The sequence below is a fragment of the Talpa occidentalis genome, unplaced genomic scaffold (assembly GCF_014898055.3).
Source record: "Talpa occidentalis isolate TD23 unplaced genomic scaffold, MPIMG_talOcc4v2.1 talOcc4.12, whole genome shotgun sequence".
Taxonomy (NCBI): domain Eukaryota; kingdom Metazoa; phylum Chordata; class Mammalia; order Eulipotyphla; family Talpidae; genus Talpa; species Talpa occidentalis.
This window is the reverse complement of record NW_023601212.1, coordinates 77,764,806-77,791,301: the sequence shown is the minus strand read 5'-3', so window position 1 is coordinate 77,791,301 and position 26,496 is coordinate 77,764,806. Positions and strand designations below refer to the sequence as shown.

Below are 26,496 nucleotides of genomic sequence, written 5' to 3'. Positions count from 1 at the left end.
GCAGGGAGCAGAACAGGCAGAGGGCGGCAGGGGAGGCCTGCGCGCCATGTGGGACCCTCACCCAGAGGCCGGGGATCGAACCAGTGCAGCAGAGGCTGTGAGCAGCTTCGCAACCCAGCGCTCAATTGCTGTGCCACTGGGGAGGCCCTAAACCAGATTGTTAATAACATCAAAAGCCGGGCCTCCCCGGTGGCACAAGGGGTTAAGCACCACACTATGAAGCAATCCGCAGCCTCTGCAGCATGAGTTCGAACCCCAGCCCGCTAGGGAGCTACCCACATGGCTCAGCAAACCTCTCCTGGCTTGCCCGCTGCTCCCCTCAGCAGTGTACCTCGGTTAGTCTGCCTGTTCTGTTCCCCACTGTGTCTCTGGTGAATCCTCTCACCCCCCGCATCTCTGGCCTGTACCCCAGCTCTTGTATGCATAAATAAATAAACCTTTAAAAAAAATAACATCAAAGGGACCAGGAAAAAGAATAGCTGTAAGAAAGAAAAAACTCAAAATCAACAAACAACTATGAACCAGAGACACACTATGCGGGCGCAGGGAGGGGGGATGGGGAAAGGAGGATTTGGGGTCAAAATAAGGGGGTTGCAATTGTATGGGGAATATAAAAATAAAAAAAAAATCAAAAGCCTAGGACTCACTGTTGACATTGATTTATAAGTTTTGAGGGGGTCTTCTGAAAATGTTTACCAGCAGTTGGTACAAGGATAATGAGACTAGATAGTAAACAACAGGATTAGCAAAAAGAAAAATTTGTTAGAAAACCAAGGCACAGAATAGTCACAGATGAAGTGGTAGATGAAGTTGAGGAGATTGCTCAGAAATGGGACAAAAAGGTAATCTCATGGGAAGATTAAAGGAAAGTTGGCAAGTAGAAGCCTACTTATGCCTAGAGAAGGAAAAATGCTTCCATTGTGTTTATTTGTAGGTAATCTGAAAGGATTTTCACTAATGGGTTAGGAATTGAGGGTCCCAAAGTGGGGGTGGAATTTGAGATGTGCAGGAGCTTAGGGTAGGGGATGGAGGAGTTTGAAAGGGGAGAGTGAAGGCTGAAGAGGAAATTCATTATCACTTACTACGTGCCTGAATTTGTAAAAATTTTAACTGTCTAACTTTTGTAATATTGTATAATGAAGTTTTAATTAACGCACAAGTTCCAAGTTAACTAGGAACTAAAGACTCTAACGGAAGCATTTGATAAACGTGTGATAGCTGGACTGTCAAGGAAAAATTGTTTTTAATCCAGGCAGCGGGAACCAGATTTGACAATGCAGAAATGTAATACTGTTTTGGACACAGATTTACTTCAGCCTTTCCTCCTAATGAGCGAGGGAAGAAGGGCGAGGCAGAGGTGGGAGGTGGGAGGTGGGAGGGACAGAGAGACATCTGAGAACCATTTCTGTGCCTGCTCTGTGCAGCCACTCTGCGCAGACAGCGTGCGCAGCAGTGACTGAGGGCCGGCTTGCTGAAGTCTGCGGGCAGCTGGCTGTGGTTCATATTGCATCATGAAACCCACAGTACAAAGTCCCACTAATAGGAAGCTTATTTTTGTTCAAATAAACCACATCTCCAAAGTCTTAACAAAAGAGGCCTGTCTTAAGGTGGGAGAAGCTCATGTGGCCCAACAGCTGGGAGAAGGGAGACAGGGGCTGTGGACCCCCAAAGGGCCCTGGGGGAAGCCAAGCACTCCCACCCTATAGGGTAAGGAAAAAGTTATCAGGTTTTTCTGCCCTCCCGCCATTAGATTAAATGCATGCCTGATGGCGGGCACCTGGAGTAGGGTGTGGGCATGCGTAGGTGGGTGCACCTGAGCCAAGAAACTGGGCCTATAAGGCCAGGACACCAAAGGAACAGTAGACCAGAGCAGAATCACAAGAAGGGAACCAGCAGAGAAGCAGAGGCCATAAGAGAAAGCCAGAGAGCCCAGAAAAGTAAAGATTTGCAGGGGCTGGGAGGCCTCCCAGCCCCACTGCCTACTGTGTACCTGGTAAACCCAGTAAAAGCCTGAAAAAGCCACCGAGGGTTCCAGGACTCCTTCATGCATCTGCTCAGGTCACAGAGATCCTGCTCGGTGCTCATCCTGCCGCAACACTCCCCTTCCACAGCGTTAGTCTTCCCAGCATCTAAGAGGAGACTGACTGTGGCTGGGGGCTTTAAATCTCCGGTGACCATCTGAGACACAGAACATTCCTGAGCTTTGAAAAGCATCCAAAGGTAAGAGGAAACATGTAAGGCTTGTCGTGTGTGAGAGGAAGACTCCACAGCTGAAATCTGTTCAGCTGAAATACATGATTCATTTCATTGACTGGTGTTGGATTTACTTAGAGCGGCTAAAGTGGACAAGCACCATTATCTCTCAGACTCTGTGATGTAAGGTGGTGCTTCTATGCACGTGTTCACATGTGGATAGGGGTGACGTGAGCATCCACAGTTGTGGTGGGAGGACCATTGGGTGTGAGAAAGGAGGGGCCCCCAGGAGCTGGGAGGCAGCTGAGTGCAAACCATACCCTGAAAGCCTTAGCCATCTTGGCATCTGCTTTCTAGTTTACTTGGCTAAAGTCTCTATTTTCCTTCATGTTATACCTTTCCTTCATATTGAATATTGCTTTTCTTTTGCATTATCTCAAATTTTAACTTTTGAACTGGCGATTTCGTGTTTCTATTTTTTTTAAAGATTTATTTATGCATACAAGAACTGGGGTACAGGCCAAAGGTGTGGGGGATGAGAATTATTAAATACAACTAAATTTATTAACTAGATTGATTTTATGTGGAAATGCAAATATTGTTTTGAAGTGAAATCAACAAGTGAGACGAAGGGAATGCTAGTTAGAATGGGTAATGAACCCACTTACTGTGTTTTGTTTTTTTTTTAAAGATTTATTTATTAACAACAAAAAAAGATTTATTTATTTATGCATACAAGATCTGGGGCACAGGCCAGATATGCGGGGGGTGAGAGGATCCACCAGAGACAGAGTGGGGAGCAGAACAGACAGACTCACTGAAACACATTAAGGTGAGCAGTGGGCAAGACAGGAGAGGTCGGCTGCGCCATGTGGGAAAGCCCCCTGGCCAGAGATCGAACTAATGCTGCAGTGGGTGACAACAGCTTGATAGCGCTGTGTCTTTAACCCCTGTGCCACCAGGGAGGTCCCTAGAAGGCTCTCTTCTAATATTTGCATAAAACATTCTACAAGTAAGACCCCAGTTGAGGTTAGTGTCCTTGTCCCTAGTTTTTGTTGTTGGTGGTTCTTTTTCTTTTTTTTTTTATACAGAAAATCTTATGTGCTAAGTTTTATTTTGTCATTTTAAACCTGTGTATCTTTTGTTTCCTTGTCTTATTGCATTAGCTAGGACACTCGGCACAGTGTTAAAAGGGAATGTTAGAGGGAGCATCCTTGACTTCCTCCTGATCTAAGAAACCTTCTAGTTTTTCACCATTGAGTACGAAATTAACTGTGGAGTTGTTTTTAGATTTATTTATTTGTGCATACAAGAGCTGGGATGTTAGCCAGAGGTGTGGGGTGGGTGAGAGGATTTACCAGAGACAGAGTTATCCAAATGGAGTCAATCTGTTCAGGCAGATTGACTGAAATACACTGCTAAGGGGAGCAGCAGGTGAAACAGGAGAGGTCTGCTGTGCCTGGTGGGTGAGTTCCCTGGCCGGGGATCAAACTCATGCTGCAGTAGCTGGTGATGGCTTCATAACGCTGAGACTTTAACCCCTGTGCCACCAGGGAGGCCCTAACTGTGGAGTTTGCATAGATTTTTTTTTCAAGTTTCAGAAGTTTCCTTCCCTTCCTAGGTTACTAAGAGTCCCACCTTTTATTTTAGTAAAAAAAAGAAAGGAGTTAAACATGCTAAATAGTTGATTCTAAAAGTATCAGTGTACATACCAGAATCTTCCATGGGTTCAGTTTTCACACTGATGGGGCCACCACTGAAAGGAGAAGGGAACCCTGGTCAAGGCCAGCAAGGCGAAAACCTACCACAGGCATTTGGACAACTGGATTCAAACGCCTTGGGTCCCTGTGCATACCTCTTGCCTTCAATCTGAATGCAAAAGGGACTCAGTTTTAACATTGACTTTTGTAATAATTAAGGGTGTCAGTGGACTATAGTCTTATAATCCCAACCATCCTTTTGCATAAGAATATATAACAAAATAAAGAAGAGTAGTAAATTAATCCTTTACAGTACACATCACACGTGCTACACAGACACCTTTCCAGTCTAAAATCTAACACTTTGGAGTTAGATATGGATTTTCTTGTTTATCCCTTACCTTTCACTGGGTGATGTTACTGAGCCTTCAGCACCTTTTACCATGCCAGGTCCACCTGTGCAGGAGTAAGAAGACACACATTAGTGCCTTTCCATACCTTGAAATATGAAAACAGTGAAGGCAGATAAAGTGAAAGATACAAAGAGAACAGAACTCAGGTCATCACAGGTTAGCATGGGGGACCCCAACCCATATCAGGCCCAGTATTCTGGGCCATCTGTGTGGACAGAATGGGGCCAAGGAGCAGACTGGGGCCTGAGCCACCTCGAACAAGTTAGTAAAACTCCCTGTGTTTCAGTATCCTCATCTGAAAATGGTAATTGGGTGAGGATTCACTAATATATGCAAAGTGCTTAGAACAGTGCCTGCAAGGCATCAGCGATCAGTGTCAACATGATCATTGCTATTCTATAATGAAAATAAAAGCCACCTGGCACAACTATCAGCCAGTCATTCCCCACCACTAATCCTCCAGCTGCTCCTCCCCATCCCACACTTTAATGTGAGACTCCAGGAACTCACAACTGCTCCAGAAATAGACTTTGCTTTGGGGCAGTCCATGTTCAGAACATGTCACCTGGGAGTGAACCCTGTGACCTGTGCAAGCCCCGCCCAGCACACCTGCCTATCCCATCTTGTTTCTCTACCGCTGTAGTCTCAGCATAACACCCTCTTCGGACCTGGTCTTTCATGAATGGCTACGGCTCTGGAACTATGTTCCAGAGCAAGAATCTGAGAAAATAAGAAGTGGGCATAGGTGGTCTCTAATCGCTCTGGTGAAGTTCCTTTTTTTTTGTTTTTCCTTTTTATCCATTATGTTAAGGAGATTATGGGGTGTCCTGGGTTCTCAGATATGGACTCAAACTCCTTTCCAAAAAGCTTCCTGCCAGACCACCTGGTGGGCTTTCTGGAAGAACCCACTAGTGCAGTCCTTACTTATCCTGAGGGCCAGCTTCTCCAGGAAGTGCACTGTCACACACTTCTAATCTCCTCCCAGGGACTCAAGGGGCTTTCCTCCAGCCAGCCTGAGGGCACCATGGGTTACCCCTCACCCTCTGCTGAATGGGCTCATTCCTTTTCCTGAACCATGAGTCTCAGAAGCATGAAATGGCTGCTCAGATCCATTTCCAAACCTAACAAAGCCAGGCGTGGGGTTGGTGGTCCAGGACCATGAAGTGTCCCCCAAAATCCTCAAGCTCTTATACACTAGGATAAGGCAGGTCTACTGCCTTCTGTGAAGGTCTGGACACAGAAGCTCGCTGGCATGTGAGCTGGGAGGAGGGCTGTGTCTCAGCTCCATGTATCCTCCCTGAGTCACATACTTTCTATATCACAACCCCCCACCCTGGAATGTCAGGGGTTGCCACCTCAATGGGGAGAGGGCAAAGAATAAACAAACTTGAGAATGTGCCAAACTGGCATTTAAGAAAAGCAGAACTGGTTTAGCAGCCAAGGCCAGTCACCAAGTATGAGATGCTGTCACTTACCTATAGGACTCGCTGGACCTAGGAAAGGTCTGCAAGAAAACCGATACTATTACCCATTGTGAACACACAAGAATGACAGAGCAAAAATCTGAATAACCACTTTAAAATGTAATGACATAATTAACAAACTGAAAAGAAGCCATAAGTTTATCTCCAAATTAATTTGCTGTTATGATGAGAGAGAGCCTGTCACCTGTTTATGATAAATGAAATCCCTGCTTTGTTCTCCAAAATCCATTTTAGGGTTGCAAGATCATAGTTCTCAGGGTGCTGAAAGGCAACTCCTTCTGGAAGCCCCTGCACCACCACAGCCGCCTGGTCTCTCAGCATCTTCTCATATGGAACAGGCACCACTGCCCCAGTTCCTAAGGCTTTACCTGGCAGAGAGGCAAGATATTTCATTTGCATTAGAGCATGTGTCCAGGCAGCCTGGTGCCCCACAGGCTCTGGAGGGTTTCTCTGATGATGAAGTGTGTTGACAATGACAGAAATCTTTTCGAGAGTAGCTGACGGACAAGCTGATGAGTTAACTAGCTAGCAGACTAACTAGATAACCAGCCAACTGACTAGTTGACTAACCAGTTAACTGATTAGTTGACTAGTTAACCACTTAGCAGGCTGACTGACTCATTATCCATGTGACTAGTTAACTGGCTGGATAACTAGTTAGTAGCAGACAAACTAGTTAGCTAGCTAAATATCTAGCTGGCTAAATAGCAGACTAGCTAACTAGCTGGTTAAAATTTAGGATAAAAAGGGGATGGGATTCTGATCTGGTCAGCGCCAGGTTAACCAGAGGCACTGGTTTAGAGTTCAGGAAAGGAAGGAGTGAAGGGTTAACAGTGCAGCCTGCAGGCAAAGGGGAGCTTCTAACCTGGACCACACATCCACATCAGCAGAGGACCAGCCAAGGGTCCCCCTTGGGTCGTTCAACAAAATCAAGACCCAGATAATACGGCCAATTATGATTGTGAGTAGTCTATTAAGGAGTCTCAACTCTTTGGGGGATGAACGTGAAAAGGTTTCATTTTCCCCAGAACTGTGCCCTGGAGAATCTCCTAATCTGCTGGATTCATGTAATAATAGTGTGATTCTATAAGGTATTTGAGCTATTGAAAGAGCTTCATTTTTTTTTAAAGACTTGGTCTTACTCATTTTTTTTAGTGTGAGCATAAAAAAACCCCTGCCAATCAGTTTCATATCATGTTGTAAACACAGCTGGTGACATCTGGTTTGATGTATTAAAAACACAGAGCATCCTGTCCCTCTATATTGCAAGTGAATAAAATTTCCAACTAAACAAAGGCAAAAGAAAAAAAACTTATAAAATGTTTTCATTTAATCTTCACACAGAAAAAGAAATTGGCCTTTTTTTTCCCCATTTTCTTGAAGATTGCCCAAATGGGTGTACCCAGGTCTGCAGAGAGCATCCTGAGGTTACTCAGGCTGCTGTCAGGAGAAGCTGAGAGCCCCACCCCAAGCTTAACTGTCCTCTTACTACACAGCACAGGTCAGGCTAATATGCCTGTGGAAGTTATGACATCAGCTTGCCCAATAGCGCCCTCTGGGCTGTGTCCTTCTCTCTGCACTGGCTGGCCAGCCCTAAGGGGCTAAAGTCTCATGCTGGATGAGTATGTGGATTTTAAAATATTAGGGACATTCTAAGTCATGTCAATAACGTGATCTGTAACACCGACCTACTTGGTAGTGTACTATCCAGAGAATGAATGCTTCAAGTGAACTTTACCATAACACAAGCAGAAATAGTCCCCCACGGCTTTTCTGAGTATTTCTGTTTCTCCTGCAGGGATCTGCATCCCATTTGCAGGGCACAAGGGTTCCCCCTCAGGCAGCTCTTTGGCAAGACCTGCAAACAAATGATGGCGCAAAGTCAGCATTTGAGCATGGACATACTTTCTCAGTGGCTGAGTTGCTGGCGTTGAAAAGAGAAATAAACACAAGACAAGATCTTTTAATACACAAAGGACAGGGTACTCATGATGGTAAAACGATGATCATCCCTGAAATGTATTTATTGTTAAAGAACTATAAATAATTCTTTTCATAGGAAATATTAGTAATAGGAAGGAAAGTATTTTTGTAACAGATGTTATTTGCTGTGCAGTGTAAAAGTAACAGCCTTTGTCCAGAGACCATCACCACTGATCACATTCAGGTCCAGTGCCCCAACCAGCTGCCAAGGAAAGAACCGCACAGGGAAGGTTTAAGGAAAAGGAAAAGAATCACAACTAATAACATGGAATGTAGTGTAAGGGGTGAAGGGAACTCTAAAGATGATACAAGTGTCCGGAAGCTGAAGCAGTCCCCACTGCAGGGATGAGACAGAGACCAAGGGAAGAGACTAACCTGCAATTCTAGAAATGAAAAATCACTGGAAATGAAAACTTCACAGGATAGAATTAACAGTACACTGGATGCAGCAGAAGAAATAATCAGTGACCCTAAGAAAAGGTCAATAGAAATTATTTCATCTGAAGCTCAAATAGAAAAAAGCATTAAAAAAAAAAAGAACAGAGCTTTAATGTCTGTTGGTACTATCTAAACTTTCTTCTATATGTATAAATGAAGAAGAGGATGGATCAGAATATATTTGAAGAGAGAAGAGATAATGGCCAAAAATGTCCGATATTGATGAAGATATCAACCTGCAGATTCAACTCCATAGACCAAGCAGAGTGAAAACAAAGAAAACCACAAATAGGCAAATTATGACCAAGTATGGAAAACTTAATATTAAACAGAGCTAGGGAAAGAGATACATTACCTTCAAAGGAACAAAAATAAGAATTCTTCTTTCTTCCTTTCTTCTTGCTTTTCTCTTAATTGTATCTACATAAGATGATAGATGTTAGCTGAGCCTATTGTGGTAATCATTTTGCAACATATATAAATCAAACCATTATTCTGTATGCCTTAAATTAAACAATGAGGTATGTCAATTATTTCTCAATAAAACTGGAAAGAAAGAAGAGGTAAAAAAATTCTAACCTGATTTTGTATCTAAAATAGTAGATGCCAGAAGGTAATGGAATGAAAATTTTAAAGTACTACAGGAAAAAAATTGTCAAGCTAGAATTCTGTATCAAGTACAAATATTCTTCAAAAACAAAGCATGAGAGTGATGTAAGCAAGATGGGAGAGGAAGAAGCAATAGGCATTCCTTCCCCCACAGATACTCTGAACTAACACTGCACAGACTAGGATACCTCTGTGAGAGCTCTGCAGACCAGCTGAAAAGCTAAAGCACCCAAGCCCTTGTTAAACCAAGAAGGGGCAGTTTCTTCAAGTAATGATGACAGAAAAACTGGATATCCATGTGGAAAAAGTAAGTTGGATCTTTATCTTACACCACATACAAAAATTAACTCAGAATGGATTCAAGACCTAAACATAAGACCTCAAACTATAAAAATCCTAAGGAGAAAATAAAAAAAACAGGGCAGAAGCTTCATCATCACATCAAACATAGCAGTGATTTCTTGGATATTACACCAAGAAGCAAAAGCAACAAAAGCAAAAATAGACAAATGGAATCAAAACAACTTTAAAAACTTCTGGGTATGGAAAGTCATGATCAACAGTTAAAAGGCAATCTACTGTATTTTGGCAAATCATATGTTTGTGGGTTTTTTATAAAGATTTATTTTTATTTATTTATGCATACAAGAACTGGGGTATAGGCTAGAGGTAGGGGTGGGCATGAAAGGTTTACCAGAGACAGACTGGACAGCAGAACAGGCAGATCTACTGAAATACACTGCTGAGGGGAGCAGCGGGTGAGACAAGAGAGGTCTGCAGTGCCATTGGGGGATGGAACTTGTGCTGTGCCTGTTGCAGTGGCTGGCAATAGCTTGATAGTGATGAGACTTTAACCCCTGCGACACCAGGGAGACCTGGCAAATCATGTTATAACTTTGAATCATGTGTTTGATAAGGGGTTAATATCCAGAATATAGAAAAAACTCCTATAACTTAAGAACAGAAAATTAAAGGATTCAATTTAAAAATGGGCAAAGGACTTGGATAAACATTTCTCCAACGATGATATAAAACTGGCCAACCAGCATATGAAGAGGTTCAACAACACTAATAGTCAGAGAAATGCAAATGTAAACTACAATGAGATATAATCTCATACCCATTAGGATGGCTACAATCAAACAAGTAGAAAATAATAAGCATTAATAGTAAGTGATGTGGAGAAAATGGAACCCTTGGGCATCGTTAGTGGGAATGTAAAATGGTGCAACATACAGATTCCTCAAAAATTTAAAAATAGGGGCCTCCCCGGTGGTGCAGCGATTGAGCGCTGGGCTGCAAAGCTGCCCGCAGCCTCTGCAGCGCCAATTTGATCCCCGGCCGCCAGCGAGGGTCCCACATGGCGTGCAGACCTCTCCTGCCGCCCACTGCTCCCCTCAGCAGTGTATTTTGTCAGTCTGCCTGTTCTGTTCCCAGCTCTGGCTCGGGTGAATTCTCTCACCCTCCCGTGCTTCTGACTGTACCCAGTGCTTGTATAAATAAATAAATCTTTAAAAAAAAATTTAAAAATAGAATTACCTTATCATCCAGCAACCTCACTTCTGGATACATATCCCCCCAAATTGAAAGCACAGTCTCAGAGGTATTTTCATACACATGTTTATAGCAGTACTACTCACAAAAGCCAAAATGTAGACGCAATCCAAATGTCCATCAATAGATGAATAGATAAAATGTGATATATACATATGGAATATCATTCAGCTTTAAAAAAAGGACATTCTGCAGCAGGCTATGACATGGATAACCTTGAGAAAATCATATGCTAAGTGAAAGAAACCAGTCACAAACGTTGTATCTACAACTGTACATACAAATATGTATTTCCACATATATAGGTATCTAAAGTAGTCAAATTCATAGAAGCAGAAAGTAGAATGGTTGTTATTAGGGGCTGGAGATCTGTTTCACAACATGAACCTACAAGGTAAATTTTATGTTACGGGATTTTTTTAGCTACAATTTTTTTCAAAAATGAAGGCAAAGTAAAGACATTTTCTGATAAATAGAAGCTGAGAGAATGTGTTACCATCAGACCCACACCAAAAGAAATATTAATGTTCTTCAGACTGAAAGAAAATAATCCCAGATGGAAATGAAGATTGACTAGAAGGAATAAAGAGCATTAGAAATGGTACATATAGGTAAATATAAAGGACTTAAAATTTTTGGAAAGAAATTGCTTAAAGCAATAATAAGGTACTTTAGTATTATAACATATTACAGCTAGAGGGAAGTATACAGAATTATAATTAATGTTCTTACATTATAGATATAGAATTAAGACATTAATTTTAGATTCACTGTGACAGGAAGGCATATTGTATGTAATCTGAAGAACAACTTATAAAAATCAAAGAGCTGGGGGCCTCCCTGGTGGTGCAAGGGGTTAAGACGCAGCCTGCGAGGCTGTCCGCAGCCTTTGCAGCGCAAGTTCGATCCCTGGCCGGCCAGGGAGCTACCCACATGGCGATGCAGACCTCTTCTGTCTTGCCTGCTGCTCCCTGCAGCAGTGTGTTTCAGTAGATCTACCTGTTCTGCACCCCACTCTGTCTCTGGTGAATCCTCTCACCCCCCCCCACACCTCTGGTCTGTACCCCAGTTCTTGTGTGTATAAATAAATCTTTAAAAAAAAAATAGAAGAGCCAAAAAGTCAGCAGAGGAGATAAAATGTAAGAAATAGCTCAGTATTAAACAACAGAGGAAAGTAGGCACAGAGGAAGAATGAATATGTGAGACAGATATCAGTAGAAAAGAAACTGCAAGCTAGAAGCCTAAGCCAATAAATAATTACATTGAAAGGAAATAGACAAAATGATCTGAGTAAAAGTCAGATACTTTCATATAGACTTTTTTTAAAAAAAGGACCTAACCGTATCATTTACAAGACACTGTTTAAATATAAAAGTACAGAAAGCTGAAAGTAAATGAATGAAAAAAAAATATATCATGCAAATAGTAATCACAAGAAAGAAATGTGGTGTGTCCACTTTAATACAAGACAAAGTAGACTATAAGATTTAGAGTATACATGAAAACAAAGAGGAACATTTTATGAGGAAAAAAGGGTCAGTTCAATAGGGAGACATGATAATATAAATGTGTATGTTTCTAATAACACTCAGATTCCTGACTTCAACATAGGTGCAGCAAAAAGTAGAAACCATAAGGAGGAACAAATACACAATATATTTGTAGATTTAAATGTACTTCTGTCAGTAATTGACACAATAAGTATGCAAAAAATTAGAAATAACATGACTATAGATGAATTAAATACCATTATTTAACAACTTGACCTAATTGGTTTATTAACTGCAGAATCCAAAATTCTTTTCTAGAGCATATAGAATATTGACCAACATAAATTATGTGTGAAGTCATACATTAGGACTTGACAAATGCAAAAGCATTTAAATCATTCTTTTGGACTACAATGGCATTTAATTCAAAAGCAATAACCAAAAATATCGCCAGTATTAGGATATAAAGCAACATGTGTCTAAGTAAGGAGGAGTCCAAAAGAGAAATATTAGGGGTGTTAGAAAGTATTTTGAACTAAATGATAATGAAAACAAAATATCAAAGTCTCTGGGATACAATTAAAGCAGAACCTAAAGGGAAACCTATAACTTTAAATTTATACTAAAAATAATGATGTAAGTTACCAAATCAAGAAGCTAGAAATGCAATTAAATCAAAAAAATTATAAGAAAATAAAAAAGAAACAAATGCAAGAAAATACACAAACAAGAGAGAAAATCAATAAAGCTAAAAGTTGGCACATGGGAAAGATAAGTAAACAAAATTAATCCATTGCAAGTTCTGGGGCACAAAGTAAATTATTGTGCACTCCTTGTTAGAAATAGAAAAAAAGGGTCATAATGGAGTCGTTGGCTGAGGTCATCCCCACCCAGACTTAATACCTACCTCAGTCTCAACGCCTCCAGAAAGTGTAACCTGAAACCAATTACTCTGGAGTTTCCTAATCAGAACTAGCGAGGTGATCCGCTTACAACCCCACTGGCTTCCCCCAAGGAAGGTGGCTTTACCTGAAATAATCTTTTCTTTGCCTAATAGCCTGCCCCATCCTTGTTCTGTCTATAAATCCCCTCCCATTTGTTATTAAGTCTAGAGGGATGCTGCCCAATTCATGAATCATTTAATAAAGACAATTAGATTTCTAAATTTCTAAATTTTGTTTTTAAAACCCTCTTACACACACACCTTATAGGAGATGCCTGTGTATCTCTAGACAACACATAGATATATGGATAGGTAGGCAGATAGGTGGATGGAGTGGTAGATACATTAGTCCTTCTGATAAGCCTTTCTGGCTTTTTTTTTTTTTTTTTTTTTTTTTCCTTTATAGTCACAGGGAATACTACTCGCGGGGAATACTACAAAGTGCTAGCTCAAAACTTGGTAGATAACCTGCAGTAGCAGAGATAATCACTGTACAAGGTGAAGGTTTAAACCTCCTAGAGGAATTTCCCTCATGAATGGCCAAATATGCTCACTGATGCTCTTGGCCACTCGCAACATGTACTGCACATTGTAGATTTTGCAAGTCCAATAGTGAAAAAGGGAAAAGGAGTAAAGTACTACCTGAAAATAGTACCTAATAAGCTCTGGAAGAGTTTTTCCTTTTCCTTTGGGAAGGAGTAAAATAAAAGGGTTTTACATGTGGGATTATTTTAGGAATCAAAGACAATTTATTCTACAGTCTTCAAATGTATTCTATAAACCAGAGAACTGCAGAGGACACGGCACAAAATACAAAGTCCATTTTCCCTTCATTGTGAAGTAGCTATTCATTGGTAAGCCAAGTCAAAGGGCCTATTTTTAAGAGTGTACCTATGCTATATTAGAAGAAAGTAGTACATAAATCTTAAATGCAAGTATCTTAAGAATTAAGAATACAAAGGAAAAAAATTATTAACACCTACAGTATTTTGCAAAATCCTTTTGCAAATCCGTCCTGGAATTGACAAAAGCACATCCTTTCTCAGTGCCAACGACAAACACGTCTGTTTCATACATTGCAATGCAGGCCACTTCTGCCTTGGACTTGGCCAGTTCTTTGCACTGAAATGGAAACAAAAAAGGAAGAATTATATACAAGGACAGATTCAGATTTTATGGAGCCACAAATACTGCCCTAAGAAGACAGATGTTTGTTTAGACTCAGAAAAATCATCAAGAAAAAGAATATGGCAAATACCACAAGCACCTTAAAATGCAAAGAAAAACATCTTTATTAACCCAATGTGATAAAATTGTGATTCATAGTAAGAAATATATATTTGCTTTTCATCTTCACTGACATTCCTGGCACAGAGCTCCAGAAATCCTTGGTCTTTCCTAAGTTAAGAGAGCAGTGATAAGTGCCTTTGGTTGTTAATAAGGTGACAACGGAACCTTAGAGATGGGGGGGAATGGCTGCCAGTGGAACCAATCATGTGATTAGAGTTGGAACTTTCAGTCGCATTCCTGGACTTCAGGAGTGTCTGCCACAGGGTTCTCTGGTAAACAGAATAGATGTGTGTGTGTGCATATAAATTTATCATGATATATATATATATATATATATACACACACACACATAGCTATCTGTAAGTTTATTATGAAGATATGTAGATGTAAATTATGAGGTTTATTATGAGAAATTGGCTTATGTGATAAAGGAGGTTGAGAAATCCCACAATCTGCCATTCAGAAGCTGGGGGCCCAGGAAAGCTGATGATACAGTTCTAAGGTCCAAGTGCTACATGAAGGGTCCAGACTCCAGTCTGATTTGAAAGCCTGAGAAGTGGGAGTGCTGAGGGTGCAGTCAGACCCCGAGCTAATTCACCCTGTCTCCACCTCTCTGTCCCATTCCAGCCCTCAATGGAGTAGATAAGGCCACCCCCCACATTGGTGAGCGTTTCTTTACCTGGTCTACCCATCCAAATGCTAATCTCTTCCCACTCAGAAATATTATTTCACCAGCCATCTGAGCATCCTGTGGCCCAGCGAGGCTGACACATGAATTTACCAACATGTCACTCGTGGTAAGTCATGTTGATCATGCACCCCTGATGTGATGTGATGAGAGGGACATTTTACCCTGGTGGACTTCCCAAGACTCCATAACTCCAGTCTAACCAGGAGGGACACATCAGAGAATCTCAAACTGAAGGAAGTTTTATAAAATACCTGACTGGTCAAGGTCAAGGTCATGAAAAACCAGAGCAGATTGAGGAACTGACAGACCAGAGGCCCTAGCGGAGGTGTGATGACTAATGCGGTGTGGTGTCATAAGGTGGATCCCAGAACAGAAGAAGAAGATTTGCAGAAAAACTGGTGAAATTCAAATATGGCCTGGAATTGGTCAAATGTACCAATATTGATCTATTTCATTTTGACAAATGTTCAAGTTACAGTTATGTAGATTATGGGTGAGGAGCATACGGGAGCTCTCCGTACAATCTTTTCAACTTTCTTGTGAACCTTAGAAGTATTCCTAAACAAAATTTTGTTAAAATAAAATAACCCAACTCTTCATTTTCCAGGGGGATGGGCAGGAGCAAATGGGGAATAATTATTTAATGGGGGCAGATGTTTAGGAAGACAAAAAATTTCTAGAAGTGGATGGTGTAATGGTTGCACAATAACCAAATACTTAAATACCACTAAACTGTATACCTAAAAAATGATTTAGCTGGTAAATTGTATGTTATATACTATATACACTCATAGATGGTCTCTCCAAACCTTCCATCAGACTGAGGACAGAAGTCCAGAGCTCTGTACAATGTGATCTGGTTGCTACGTGTCTCTGGAACTTTGCCTCTGACCCGTTTCTCTCCTCACTCTGCTCTAGTATTACTGAACTTCTTGACTTCTTTGCAAATACCAAACTTGTTCCCACGTCAGGGCCTTTGCACAATCTGTTCTCACTGCCCTAAACACTCTGCTCCCAGACACTGACTGGGCTAGCTCATTTCCTTACTTCCTTGAGATTTTTGTACAAAAGGCAAATACTCAGAGAATTTCCCCTAGACACCCTAAGCTAACCATCTGTTCTCTCCCCTAACTGACCCTGCTTTTCTGATATGTATTATATTTATTGACGCAAACGTATACACATAGAATTTCTTTTATTGTCTGTCTCCCCAAATAAACATGAGGGGACCTTATCTATCTTATTGAATTTTGGGGCCCCAACACCAGAGGAGAGCCTGGACATAGGAGACGCTTTCACAAACATATGTCAAGTGAACGCACGTGTGATCAGTTCTGGGGTAAGTACCCTTTAAACAGATGCTGATGCTGTCTATTAAAATCTGTTCCCAGTTTTTTTTAAACAGTATTATTTATTCTCAGATAGTCCAGGATAACCTCTCCATCTCAAACTCCTTAATTTAGCCACATCCAGAAGGCTCCTTTTGCAAATAAGAGCCTCTGGGAATGAGCACATGGACTGAGGGGCATTACTCAGCTTACTGCGGGTGTACACTTTGCTTTCAGTTTAGATATGATGGGTCTGGGCGTGTGTGTGCACACACACTTGTTTGTATTTTCATATTTTGTCCATTGACCCAATGATGTTCTTTATAGAAAAAAAAGAAATATCTGTATCTATTTTTTCTGGTTCAGGATCCAATCCAATGTCTCCCCTTCTGTGTGCCCTGTCTCTTGAGTCTCTAATCTTTTTCTTTCATGGTATCAACATTTATTTTTTTAAAGATTTATTTATGCATACAAGAACTGGGGTGTAGGCCAGAGGTGGGGGGATAAGAGGATTCACCAGAGACAGAGTGGGGAGCAGAACAAGCGGATCTACTGAAATACACTGCTGAGGGGAGCAACGGGTGAGATAGGAGAGGTCTGCTGCGCCATGTGGGTCAGCTCCTTGGCAGGGACTGAACTCATGCTTCAGTAGCTGGCAACAGCTTGATAGTGCTGAGACTTTAACCCCTGCACCACCAGGGAGGCCCCCTCATGGTATCAACATTTATGTGAACCTAGTCCATTTATTTCATAAAATGTTCTTTCCTGGTGCGAGATGTCAGCCTGGCTTGTGGCTGCTGCTGCAATCCATGATTGGGGGGGCATCTGTCAGGTCTCTCCACTTTTATAAAGTTATTAATTTCCCCTTTTAATCAACAAGTATTTTGTGATCAGGTACTTGGAGGGCATATAAAATTCTCATCAAATGTACACAAAAGGTAAAGTTTACATTATGGATGTAAACTGATCCACAATGGATTATTGATTTACCTTTGAATTGAAATAAAAAATACCTTTAATAATGTAACAGAGATTCCATCATTAAACTTACAGATCTGGAAAGCTTAAATGCATATAATTACATCCATAATATAAGGGGAGAAAATCTTAATTATATGACAAACCCATTATTCTCTATGAAGGATACACTTCAACAAATAGGACATCAAACTGAAATCAAGTATGAACATGTCAGTGAAGTGTTTCTCAGTGCAGCCATTTCAGCAGTCACCCAGCTGCAGGACACCTGACAGAGCGGTAAGGCTGTCTCACCATGGACTCAAGGGCAGACATGAGGAACGTCACCACCATCCTACTCTCTGAAGACTCCTCATTTTTGACAGGCAGGGTAGAAACGGCTACTTGGGCCATGATCCCTGTGTGAGAGAAGCAATGAGAAAATGAGTGGCAGAAATCCACAGTGTCCCTCCAAACACAGGATTAGAGCTATGAGGATCCTCACAGAGGACAAAGTTCAAACCTTCCTTTAGAGTTGCTGAAACTGACAAAGACATGAAATGATTTGCCCAAGATCTTCTTATAGTAATGCAAACTTTCATATGGAGTAAATCCCACTAAGTCTAGACATTTTCTCCTCTAAAATAAATTTCAGGAGTAACACTAGATGAGGGGGCCAGGAAATGTGCCTCACGGATCCAACGGTATTTTCTCAAATTTCAGCACAGCAGCACCACATATCACATTCTGTTTCACATAAGCAGAAAAAGAGAGAAGTGGGTTTGCATGCAAAAGATGAGAAGAGAAAAATCCCCATTTCTTTCCTGCTAGGACTTCTGCATAAAAGCTCACTCTAAATTTCACCGAACTCAGAACTGTAATACAAAAAGATTTATCTATGTTTATGTACATAGAAGGACGATCCACAATTGCCAAGTGACAGAACTAATCTAAGTGCCCTTCAAGAGACGAAAGGATAAAGAAACTGTGGAATATATACTCGATGGATTACCACACAGCTGTGAAGAAAGGTGAAATAGTGGCATTTGGGAGAAAATGGATGGAAAATTGAGGTGATTATGTTGAAATAAGTCAAAAGTGAAAGATTATCAGATGGTTTCATGCATCTGTGGAATATAAGTAACAGTAACAAAACAAACAAACAAACACAGGCAAAATACAGTAGGAACAAATCTTGAACACAGAGAGAGAATATAATGGTTACCAGAGGGATTGGGGCAGGGATGGGGGTGTGCGAGCAGGGGCAGGGACCACAGTGGAGGAGAGGACAGGCAACGGAAGAGCACACAGAGCCTGGATAGAGACCTGACAGGGACAGGGTCCCATGATCCGAGTGACACATCCTTGGACAGGACAGTCCTAGTTCACACCTGCCTGAGGGTGAGATTATTAATAGTGCTCCCTTCCTCGAAGTGGCTATAAAATGGATCATAAAATGCTTGTGTGAGAGTGGTTGTCTGACATGAAAAAAAAAATCATTACGACATGGATTTTTGTGTCCATGATTTCTTTGTTTAACGGATCTTCTAGCTCTTTATCAGCAAATGCCACTATGCCAACACTGCACTTTTTTTTTTAAAGAGGCATGTATTTTTATTTATTTGTTTATTTATTGATTGATACAAGCACTGGGTACAGTCAGAAGCGCGGGAGGGTGAGAGAATTCACCAGAGCGGGGAGCGGAGCAGGCAGAAGGACCGAAGTACACTGCTGAGGGGAGCAGCGGGCGGCAGGAGAGGTCTGCGCGCCATGTGGGACCCTCCTCCGGTGGCGGGGGAGCAGCCGAGGATCGAACCGGCACTGCAGAGGCCGCAGGCAGCTTCGCAACCCAGCGCTCAACCTCTGCGCCACCGGGGAGGCCCACACTGCACATTTTTTCAGATAAAGTAGTTCTGTAATCTGTCAGTCACCCTGGGCTGGCTTTGAGTTGTCTATCAGAAAGTTATCCCTCTTTGGTGTTGTTTGGGGGTGCCTTTCGTCTTAGAATTTTACCACTGAGGATATGTCTTCAGAATTCATGCCTTCCAGCCAGAATGTTAATACTTTCAGTCTCTACAATATCATCACATACTGGGCTAGCCACATAGTAGTGCCCTGACCATCTGATGTCACACTTTGATGGTCTAAGCACGGGAAGCATTGTGACCTCTCACTGAGTCCCCCAGTTTCCCTTGCAATGTTGACACAGATTATTCTTTCTTCCATTACTCATCTGATGAAGTAGTTTAGGTGCCATGAAGCATTAATCACAGTTTTAATCACTAGACTTACACCCACTGTTAGATGTTCGTGCTGAGATGTCCCAGAGGACTGAGACCATTTATGGGCATATGCCAGGCTCCAAGCATGCTTTCTCCTAAGTCAGATGCTCTCACACACTGCAGTTAGAAATTGCCTACGATATGTAAATAGCTCTTTTTTTTTTTTTTCATTTCATTTTTGCAGGGCAACCATGGTTGAACTCTCCTAAGCTGAGTGTATGTTTGGTACTGCTCCACTGTATCTACTCTTTCACACAATTTCTTTCATACGGAAAATTTTAACAAAGACATTCTTTAAAACACAGTCTTAACTGACAACTGCTAGTGCCAGTGGTAAATGCATCATTTCTGTTCATGATATCACAGAAATCCCTAAGAGGATTGTGATGTCAAAACTATGGTTTTTATTTTTTTATATTTTTAAAAGTTTATGCATACAAGAACTGCGTTACAGGCCAGAAGTGCAGGGAGTGGGGTGAGAGGATTCACCAGAGACAGAATGGGAAACAGAACAGGCAGTCTGACTGAAATACATTGCTGAGGGGAGCAGCGGGTGAGTCAGGAGAGGTCTGCTGTGCCATGTGGGTCACCTCCCTGGCTGGGGATCGAACTGGTGCTGCAGTAGTTGCAGATAGCTTCATAGTGCTGACGTTTAACCCCTTGTGCCACCAGGGAGGACCAAAAACCATGGTTTTTAACAGGAAAAAATAGGTACAACTAAAAACAGGTATCAGTTGGTGTAAACTGTGCTAATATTCACGATTTTCCTAAGTTGAAATACAATCTACTTCTCTTAGAAAATCTCTAAAATCTTGAAATAGAGGCCTGGATTATTTTTAAAATTGTGTCAAAGGGTTAATTTTTCAGGTATGAGCTCCTGATTTTAATTAACAAGTTTCTGGGGTATCACCTTCTCCACAGCTCAGCCCAGGCCTACAGTAAATAAAAACTGCAAACCCAAGTGACCTATTCACCATTCAACAAAGATGCATTGAGGCCCCATTATGTGGAAACATCGACAGCGGGGAGGGAGAGCTGGGAGAAATAAAGGTGAATGAATCTAACTCATGTGCTCTCCAATGAGAGACACCGCATAGACATGACAGAATAGCATGTAATACAGGGAAAATAAGTCAGACACCCTTGAAATGTCCCAAAGCATATGGTCCAGTGTGGGCTGGACAGGAGGAACAAGTGGAAGCATGTGAGAATTACTTCCAAGGTCAGCATCCTGAGAATGAGGGTGTGACTGTCAAGGCTGTGACTGGGCAAAAGCCAGAGCCCTGGGCAGCAGGTTCAGGAACTAACAAGCAGGCTCTCTAAATTGCCACTGCAGATTAACACAGGTGACGTCCAAGCGCTGTGTGCACCAAATGCCCTCCTTGCATTTGGGGGAGAAAAAGGTGGAAAAATGCTTCTTCAATTGCAGCAGCGAGCAATATCTAATTTGCCTACTTCCAAGCTTCTATCTAGAAATGTTTACTTAAAATTACCAGAAAAAAATGAAACATGGTCTAACAATTTAATTCCTTGGTATATACCCAAGTGTTGAAGACATGCCCACAAAAGACCCGAGCAGCATTATTTACAATAGTGAAAAAGCGGAAACCATGTAAATATCCATCAATTGATGGATGGAAAAATGAAAATATGCTATATCCATACAATGATTATTCAGCCATAAACAGGAATGGAAGATGCCAGACATAAAAGATTCCTTAGAAAGATCCCACCTATAGGGCTTCCCTGGTGGCGCAAGGGGTTAAGCACCGCAGTAAGAAGCAATTGCAGCCTCTGCAACAGGAGTTTGAGCCTGGGCTGGCCAGGGAGCAACCCACATGGCGAGGCAGACCTCTCCTGTCTGGTCCGCTGCTCCCTTCAGCAGTGTATTTCAGTCCGTCTGACTGCGCTGTTCCCCACTCTGTCTCTGATGAGTCCTCTCACCCCCCCCCATCTCTGGCCTCTACCCCAGCTCTTGTATGCATAAATAAGTCCTAAAAAAAAAAAAAAAAAAGACCCCACCTACAGAAAATGTGCAGAAAAGCACAGAGGGAACCAGAAAGCCGATTGTCAAGGGCTGGGCTGAGAAGAAATATTTATTCTTCCTGCCTATTGGGTATGGGATTTTTTTTGGGTGATGACAATTTTGTGGAACCAGACACTGGCGATAATTCTACAGTTCCAGGAATAAACTAAAAATAACTCAATTATACATGTTCGAAGGCTGAACTTTATGGCGTATCTCAATAAAGCTGTCATTACACAAAGTTTGGGTTGGCAAGGCGGAGACTACAAGGCCCTGAGAATCTTTTTCACAGGAATTGTGACCGATTGTAGGCCTTGGCCCAAAGCTCTTATTCTGGTCTCTGCATTAATTTTCTGCGAAGAAACTAACCTCTGAAGGCGGCCCTTGCCAGCCAACCCAACACAGCCCCCGCGCGGGGCACCCTCCCGCAACACGCGACCTGAGAGGCGGAGTCCGGGCGTCCGGGCAGGGAGGCGGGTGCAGTTACCTGGCAACAGCCGCAGCCCCGCCCCCTCACTAGCCAATCCTGTGCCTCCGCTCGCCGAGAGTGCGTCTCACGTAAGCCAGGAGGCGCGCGACCTCACGCCTCCGGACCCAAGAGAGAGCCCAGTCTACAGCCCCGCCCCCGCCAGCCCCGCCCAGCCAATCAGGAGGGAGAGGGATGCGCGTTCCCTGCGTGAGCCGTAGCCCCCAGCGGCAGGGCTTTCCCGCCCCACCCCCACTCCTGGGGCCCGGCCCCGGGGCAATGCGGGTCGGGGCCCGCGGGGCGGCGAGGGGCGTCGCCTGCCGCGCACTGGACGGGCGGCCTCCCCAGGACTCCCTTCGCCAGGCCCGCGGGAGGAGCGAGTTCCAGGAAAAGCCCCCGCTCTTAATGGCGGCTGCGGCGGGGCGGGGTACGCACCTGAGGTCCCCGCCGCGGGCAGCGCCCGGCGGGCCGCGGGGCTGAGGCCTGGGCCCCCGGGAAGCCGCCGGGGCCCGAGGGCGGCGGCCGGCGCGGCGAGGAGGCGGGGCGCGGCGTGGTGCGGTGGCCGAGGCCCTGCGCTCCTCTATCCCTCCTTTTTCTTTCTTTCTTTTCCCTTTTTTAATTTTTTTTGGCTTCCTGGAGGGCTGCCTCGGCTCGTGTGTCCGCAGCGCCCCAAGTGGGAGTCGCCGTTTCCGGTGCTGTGGAATCCAGTTCGGGCGCGCGCTGGGTGTGCTCGGAGGCTGCGGGCTGTCCAGCGGGAGGCCGGACCAGCAGATCCATCTCCAGCCTTTGATGAGTGGCTGGCACGTGCCTTGTCTCAGCCCCAGACACCGCCCCCGGACGTGGACGCCCGTCCTTGCTGATATTTGATGTGATTGTTTGGCGTGAGTGCAATTGTAGCGTTAGAGCAGCGAGGCCAGCACTGGCGACCGTGGGTGACTCGCCCTTAAAGCCGTCTGATTACTTGCTGGAACAGCCGGGCCTGACCTTTTGATGGGGTCAGTGACATCCCCAGAGAGTCATGAGCTGTCTTCGGTTGGTGGCATGCAGCAAATAGACGAATATTACAGTATCATTTAAGTGACACTTAAATTTTTTTTTAAGATTTGTACATACAAGAACTGGGGTGTAGGCCAGAGGTGGGGGTGCGTGTGAGAGAGGATTCACCAGAGAGAGAGAGGGGAACAGAACAGGCAGAGTTACTGAAATTGTTAGGGGGAAAAGGATGTCCTAAAGCTAATTCCATACAGGCTTTGTGGACTCCACCCCCGCCCCAGGCCAAAGCCAAAGACTCTGGGAACTCCAAATCCCATCACCACCAAAGGGAAGGTGGCTGGGACCTGAGGGTGGGGTTAAGCAGCCAGGTTGGTATAAAGCCAGACACGTGGGCTTTGGAGGGGGTCCCCCATTTTGACTCTCCGCCAGCTAGCAGCGTCTGGCCAGCTCGGAGAGTGCTTTTTGGGTTTCCAGGTCAGTGGATCGGGTAGGACGCATTAAAGACTTTATTTCCTTATTTTCTCCCTGAGTTGTACATTTTCCTTATTTCCTTTTCCCTTGTAAATAAACCTTTTATTAACCTTTTGTGTATGCCTGTAGTGGAGTATTAATAAGTCCCTTGTAAGCGCGCGGGTGAGGACCTACAGCCAGGCAACCCGTTCAATATCGGGGCTGCCCTATAACAAAATGGACTGCTGAGGGGAGCAGCAGGTGAGACAGGAGAGGTCTGCTGTGCCATGTGTGTTAGCTCCCTGGCTGGGGCACTGAACTCATGCCGCAGTGGCTACTGATAGCTTGATAGTACTGAGACTTTAACCACTGTGCCACCAGAGAGGCCCAGTGACATTTTAAATATGCCCAAAGGTAACAAATAGAAACCATCTATTTGTTGCTCAGATTTAAAATAGCATACTTGGTCTCCTGCACATTTTAAGGAAATGTTATAGACAAGGAAGGCACCCTTGTCATTCCTCTCTCCTAATAAATACCACAACATGAACCTTGAAGACATTATGTTAAGTAAAATAAGCTAGCCACAAAGGAACAAATACCGTATGATTGCATTTATACAACATACTTAGAATAGGTAAACTCACAGAGACAAAGTTGATTGAGAGACTACCTGCAGCGGGATGGAAGGAGCGAATGGGTGGCTATTGCTTAATGACTACAGCATTTTTGCTAGGGCTCTTAATTTGTGGGTTTTTTTTTTTTGTCCTATACATTTTATTTTACAAAAAGAAGTTTTGTAAATAGACATGATGGTTGTAAAACATTGTGACTGCAATTTGTTCCACCCCATTGTATGTTTACAAATTATTGAAATAATAATTTTTATTATGTATATTTTACTGCAAAAAAACTTTAAGATGAATATCCTCATACTTCGTGATGCAGCCATTTCACCCACAGTTATTTTCCCAAGATAAAAGGAACAAATGTAAATACAAGGATGTTCATACATGAATATACATGAACATACCTGAATGTTCATAGTAGATTAAATCATAATTGGATATGGGAAACAAATGTCAGTAAACAAGTAAGTTGTTAAACTAGTGGTGATACTGCCATATAAAGCAATGCTGCTTAGCAGCAGGAAGAGTGAATTGTTAGTACCTGCAAAAGCACAGGTTAATTTCCAAAATTATGCTGTGTCAAAGAAGTCAGATATTCTTAATGAGTCCATATTTTATGACTGTATATAGAAAGTGCAAATGGTTGCATAGTGGAGGAAAACATCTATTTCCTAGCCCCAGGGGTGGGGAGGGTGTCGGGGAATGGAGTTATGATATATCTTAATTGTGTTGATACTCACATATGTGAATAGATGTTTCAAAATTCATCAAACTGGTTTAAATGAATGCAGTTTATTATGCATAGATTATACCTCCATATTGATTAAAAAGTCAGCCTTTCACACTTTCTGTGTTATCAAATGTTAAAACTATTTTAAATTAAGCACATGTAGTCACTTTGTTCTTGCTAAAATCATCTTAAGACTGCTGTTTTCCTACATTTTTAAAACACAAAAGAAGGGCCTCCCTGGTGGCACAAGGGGTTAAGATGCAACCTATGAAGCTGTCCTCAGCCACTGCAGCACAAGTTCAATTCCCAGCTAGAGAGATACTCACATGGCACAGCAGACCTCTTCTGGCTCACCTGCTGCTCCCCTCAGTGTATTTCAGTTGATCTGCCTGTTCTGTTCCCCGCTCTGTCTCTGGTGAATTCTCTCACCCTCCATACTTCTGGCCTGTACCCTGGTTTTTGTATGCATAAATAAATAAATCTTTAAAAAAATCAAAAAAAACACAAAAGAATACATTTGTTTAAAATTGTTTAATCATTACTTTAAAAAAACCTTCATGTATTTTATTAAGTACACATTAGTATAATATGTGTGTAATGACTTTACATATATATTTCATATAATTTGCTACTGCTTAAAAAAGTGGAAGATCCTGTTCTCAGAAAACTGAATTTATCTACAGAGGGATGAATTTATTCAAGTACATGACTGACACCAACAGCAGTTAGAGTATACCACATTCATGTGACATGGGAAGAGTCAAGATTGTAAAATGTCATTTCTCCTAGTTAATTTCTCTCAATTAACCCGTGAATTTAATGCAATTGCAATAAAAGCCCCAGTGGGACTTCTTTTTAATGCAACTTGACAAGATTATTTTAAGTTTTATAGGGAAGTAAATGTTATGAATAGCAAAGGCAATTTTGTAAAAGAACAAAGACCTGGTTGAATAAAAATCAGAGCACAGGGCCTCCCCGGTGGCGCAGCGGTTGAGCACTGGGTTGCGAAGCTGCCGGCGACCTCTGCAGCGCAGCGGTTCGATCCCCGGCTGCTCCCCGGCCACCGGAGGAGGGTCCCACATGGCGCGCAGACCTCTCCTGCCGCCCGCTGCTCCCCTCAGCAGTGTACTTCAGTCCTTCTGCCTGTTGTGCTCCCCGCTCTGGCTCTGGTGAATTCTCTCGCCCTCCCGCGCTTCTGACTGTACCCAGTGCACGTATAAACAAAACAAACAAACAAATAAATAAATAAATAAAAACATGCCTCTATAAATAAAAAAAAAAAGTGTTAAAAATCAGAGCACATTATAAAGCTGTAGCAGTTGAAACTTTGTCATATTAATTCAAGAACAGATCAATAGCAAGTTTCCAAAAATTGACCTATGTATATGGAAATTTATTATATGTTATAATTGGCATTTCAATTTTTCAGATAATGTCAAATTATTTTGGGGCAGTCAGATACCTGTTTGAAAAAATATGAAATCTGTAATCTGGTTTCATAAAAGTCAACTCCAAGTCTAAATATAAAATATTAAGTATTAGAATAAATGGTTTTACGAATAATATAGAACACCTTTATATTTTGGATAATAGTCTTCCTAAACAAGACACAGAAAGCATAAGCTCTAAAGGATAAGATTAATAAAAGTGGCCATGTCAAAAATATATACGGGCCTCCCCGGTGGCACAGCGGTTGAGCGCTGGGTTGCGAAGCTGCTCGCAGCTTCTGCAGCGCCAGTTCGATCCCCGGCTGCTCCCCGGCTGCTCCCCGGCTGCTCCCCGGCCACTGGAGGAGGGTCCCGCATGGCGCGCAGACCTCTCCTGCCGCCCGCTGCTCCCTTCAGCAG

At 42.7% G+C, this 26,496-nt stretch overlaps 1 protein-coding gene across 3 annotated transcripts in view; it reads right to left on the bottom strand.

The window, feature by feature from the left end:
• LOC119241499 (general transcription factor II-I repeat domain-containing protein 2B) overlaps positions 1–22,316 on the bottom strand; it is a 35,471-nt gene extending 13,155 nt beyond the window's left edge. For 2 of the 3 annotated variants that reach the window (XM_037506801.2, XM_054693598.1), the window contains exons 1-8: positions 22,283–22,316; positions 17,389–17,492; positions 13,791–13,929; positions 7,529–7,648; positions 5,975–6,158; positions 5,782–5,810; positions 4,295–4,349; positions 3,906–3,949 (exon numbers count right to left, since the gene is read on the bottom strand). In XM_037506801.2, the coding sequence (XP_037362698.1) occupies positions 3,906–3,949; positions 4,295–4,349; positions 5,782–5,810; positions 5,975–6,158; positions 7,529–7,648; positions 13,791–13,929; positions 17,389–17,487 (670 nt within the window). In that variant the 5' untranslated portion in view covers positions 17,488–17,492; positions 22,283–22,316. Of the gene's footprint in view, positions 1–3,905; positions 3,950–4,294; positions 4,350–5,781; positions 5,811–5,974; positions 6,159–7,528; positions 7,649–13,790; positions 13,930–17,388; positions 17,493–21,750; positions 21,819–22,282 lie in introns of those variants that run through there. The other variant, XM_054693597.1, reaches the window with a different exon arrangement.
• Between the last annotated feature and the right edge of the window lie 4,180 nt (positions 22,317–26,496).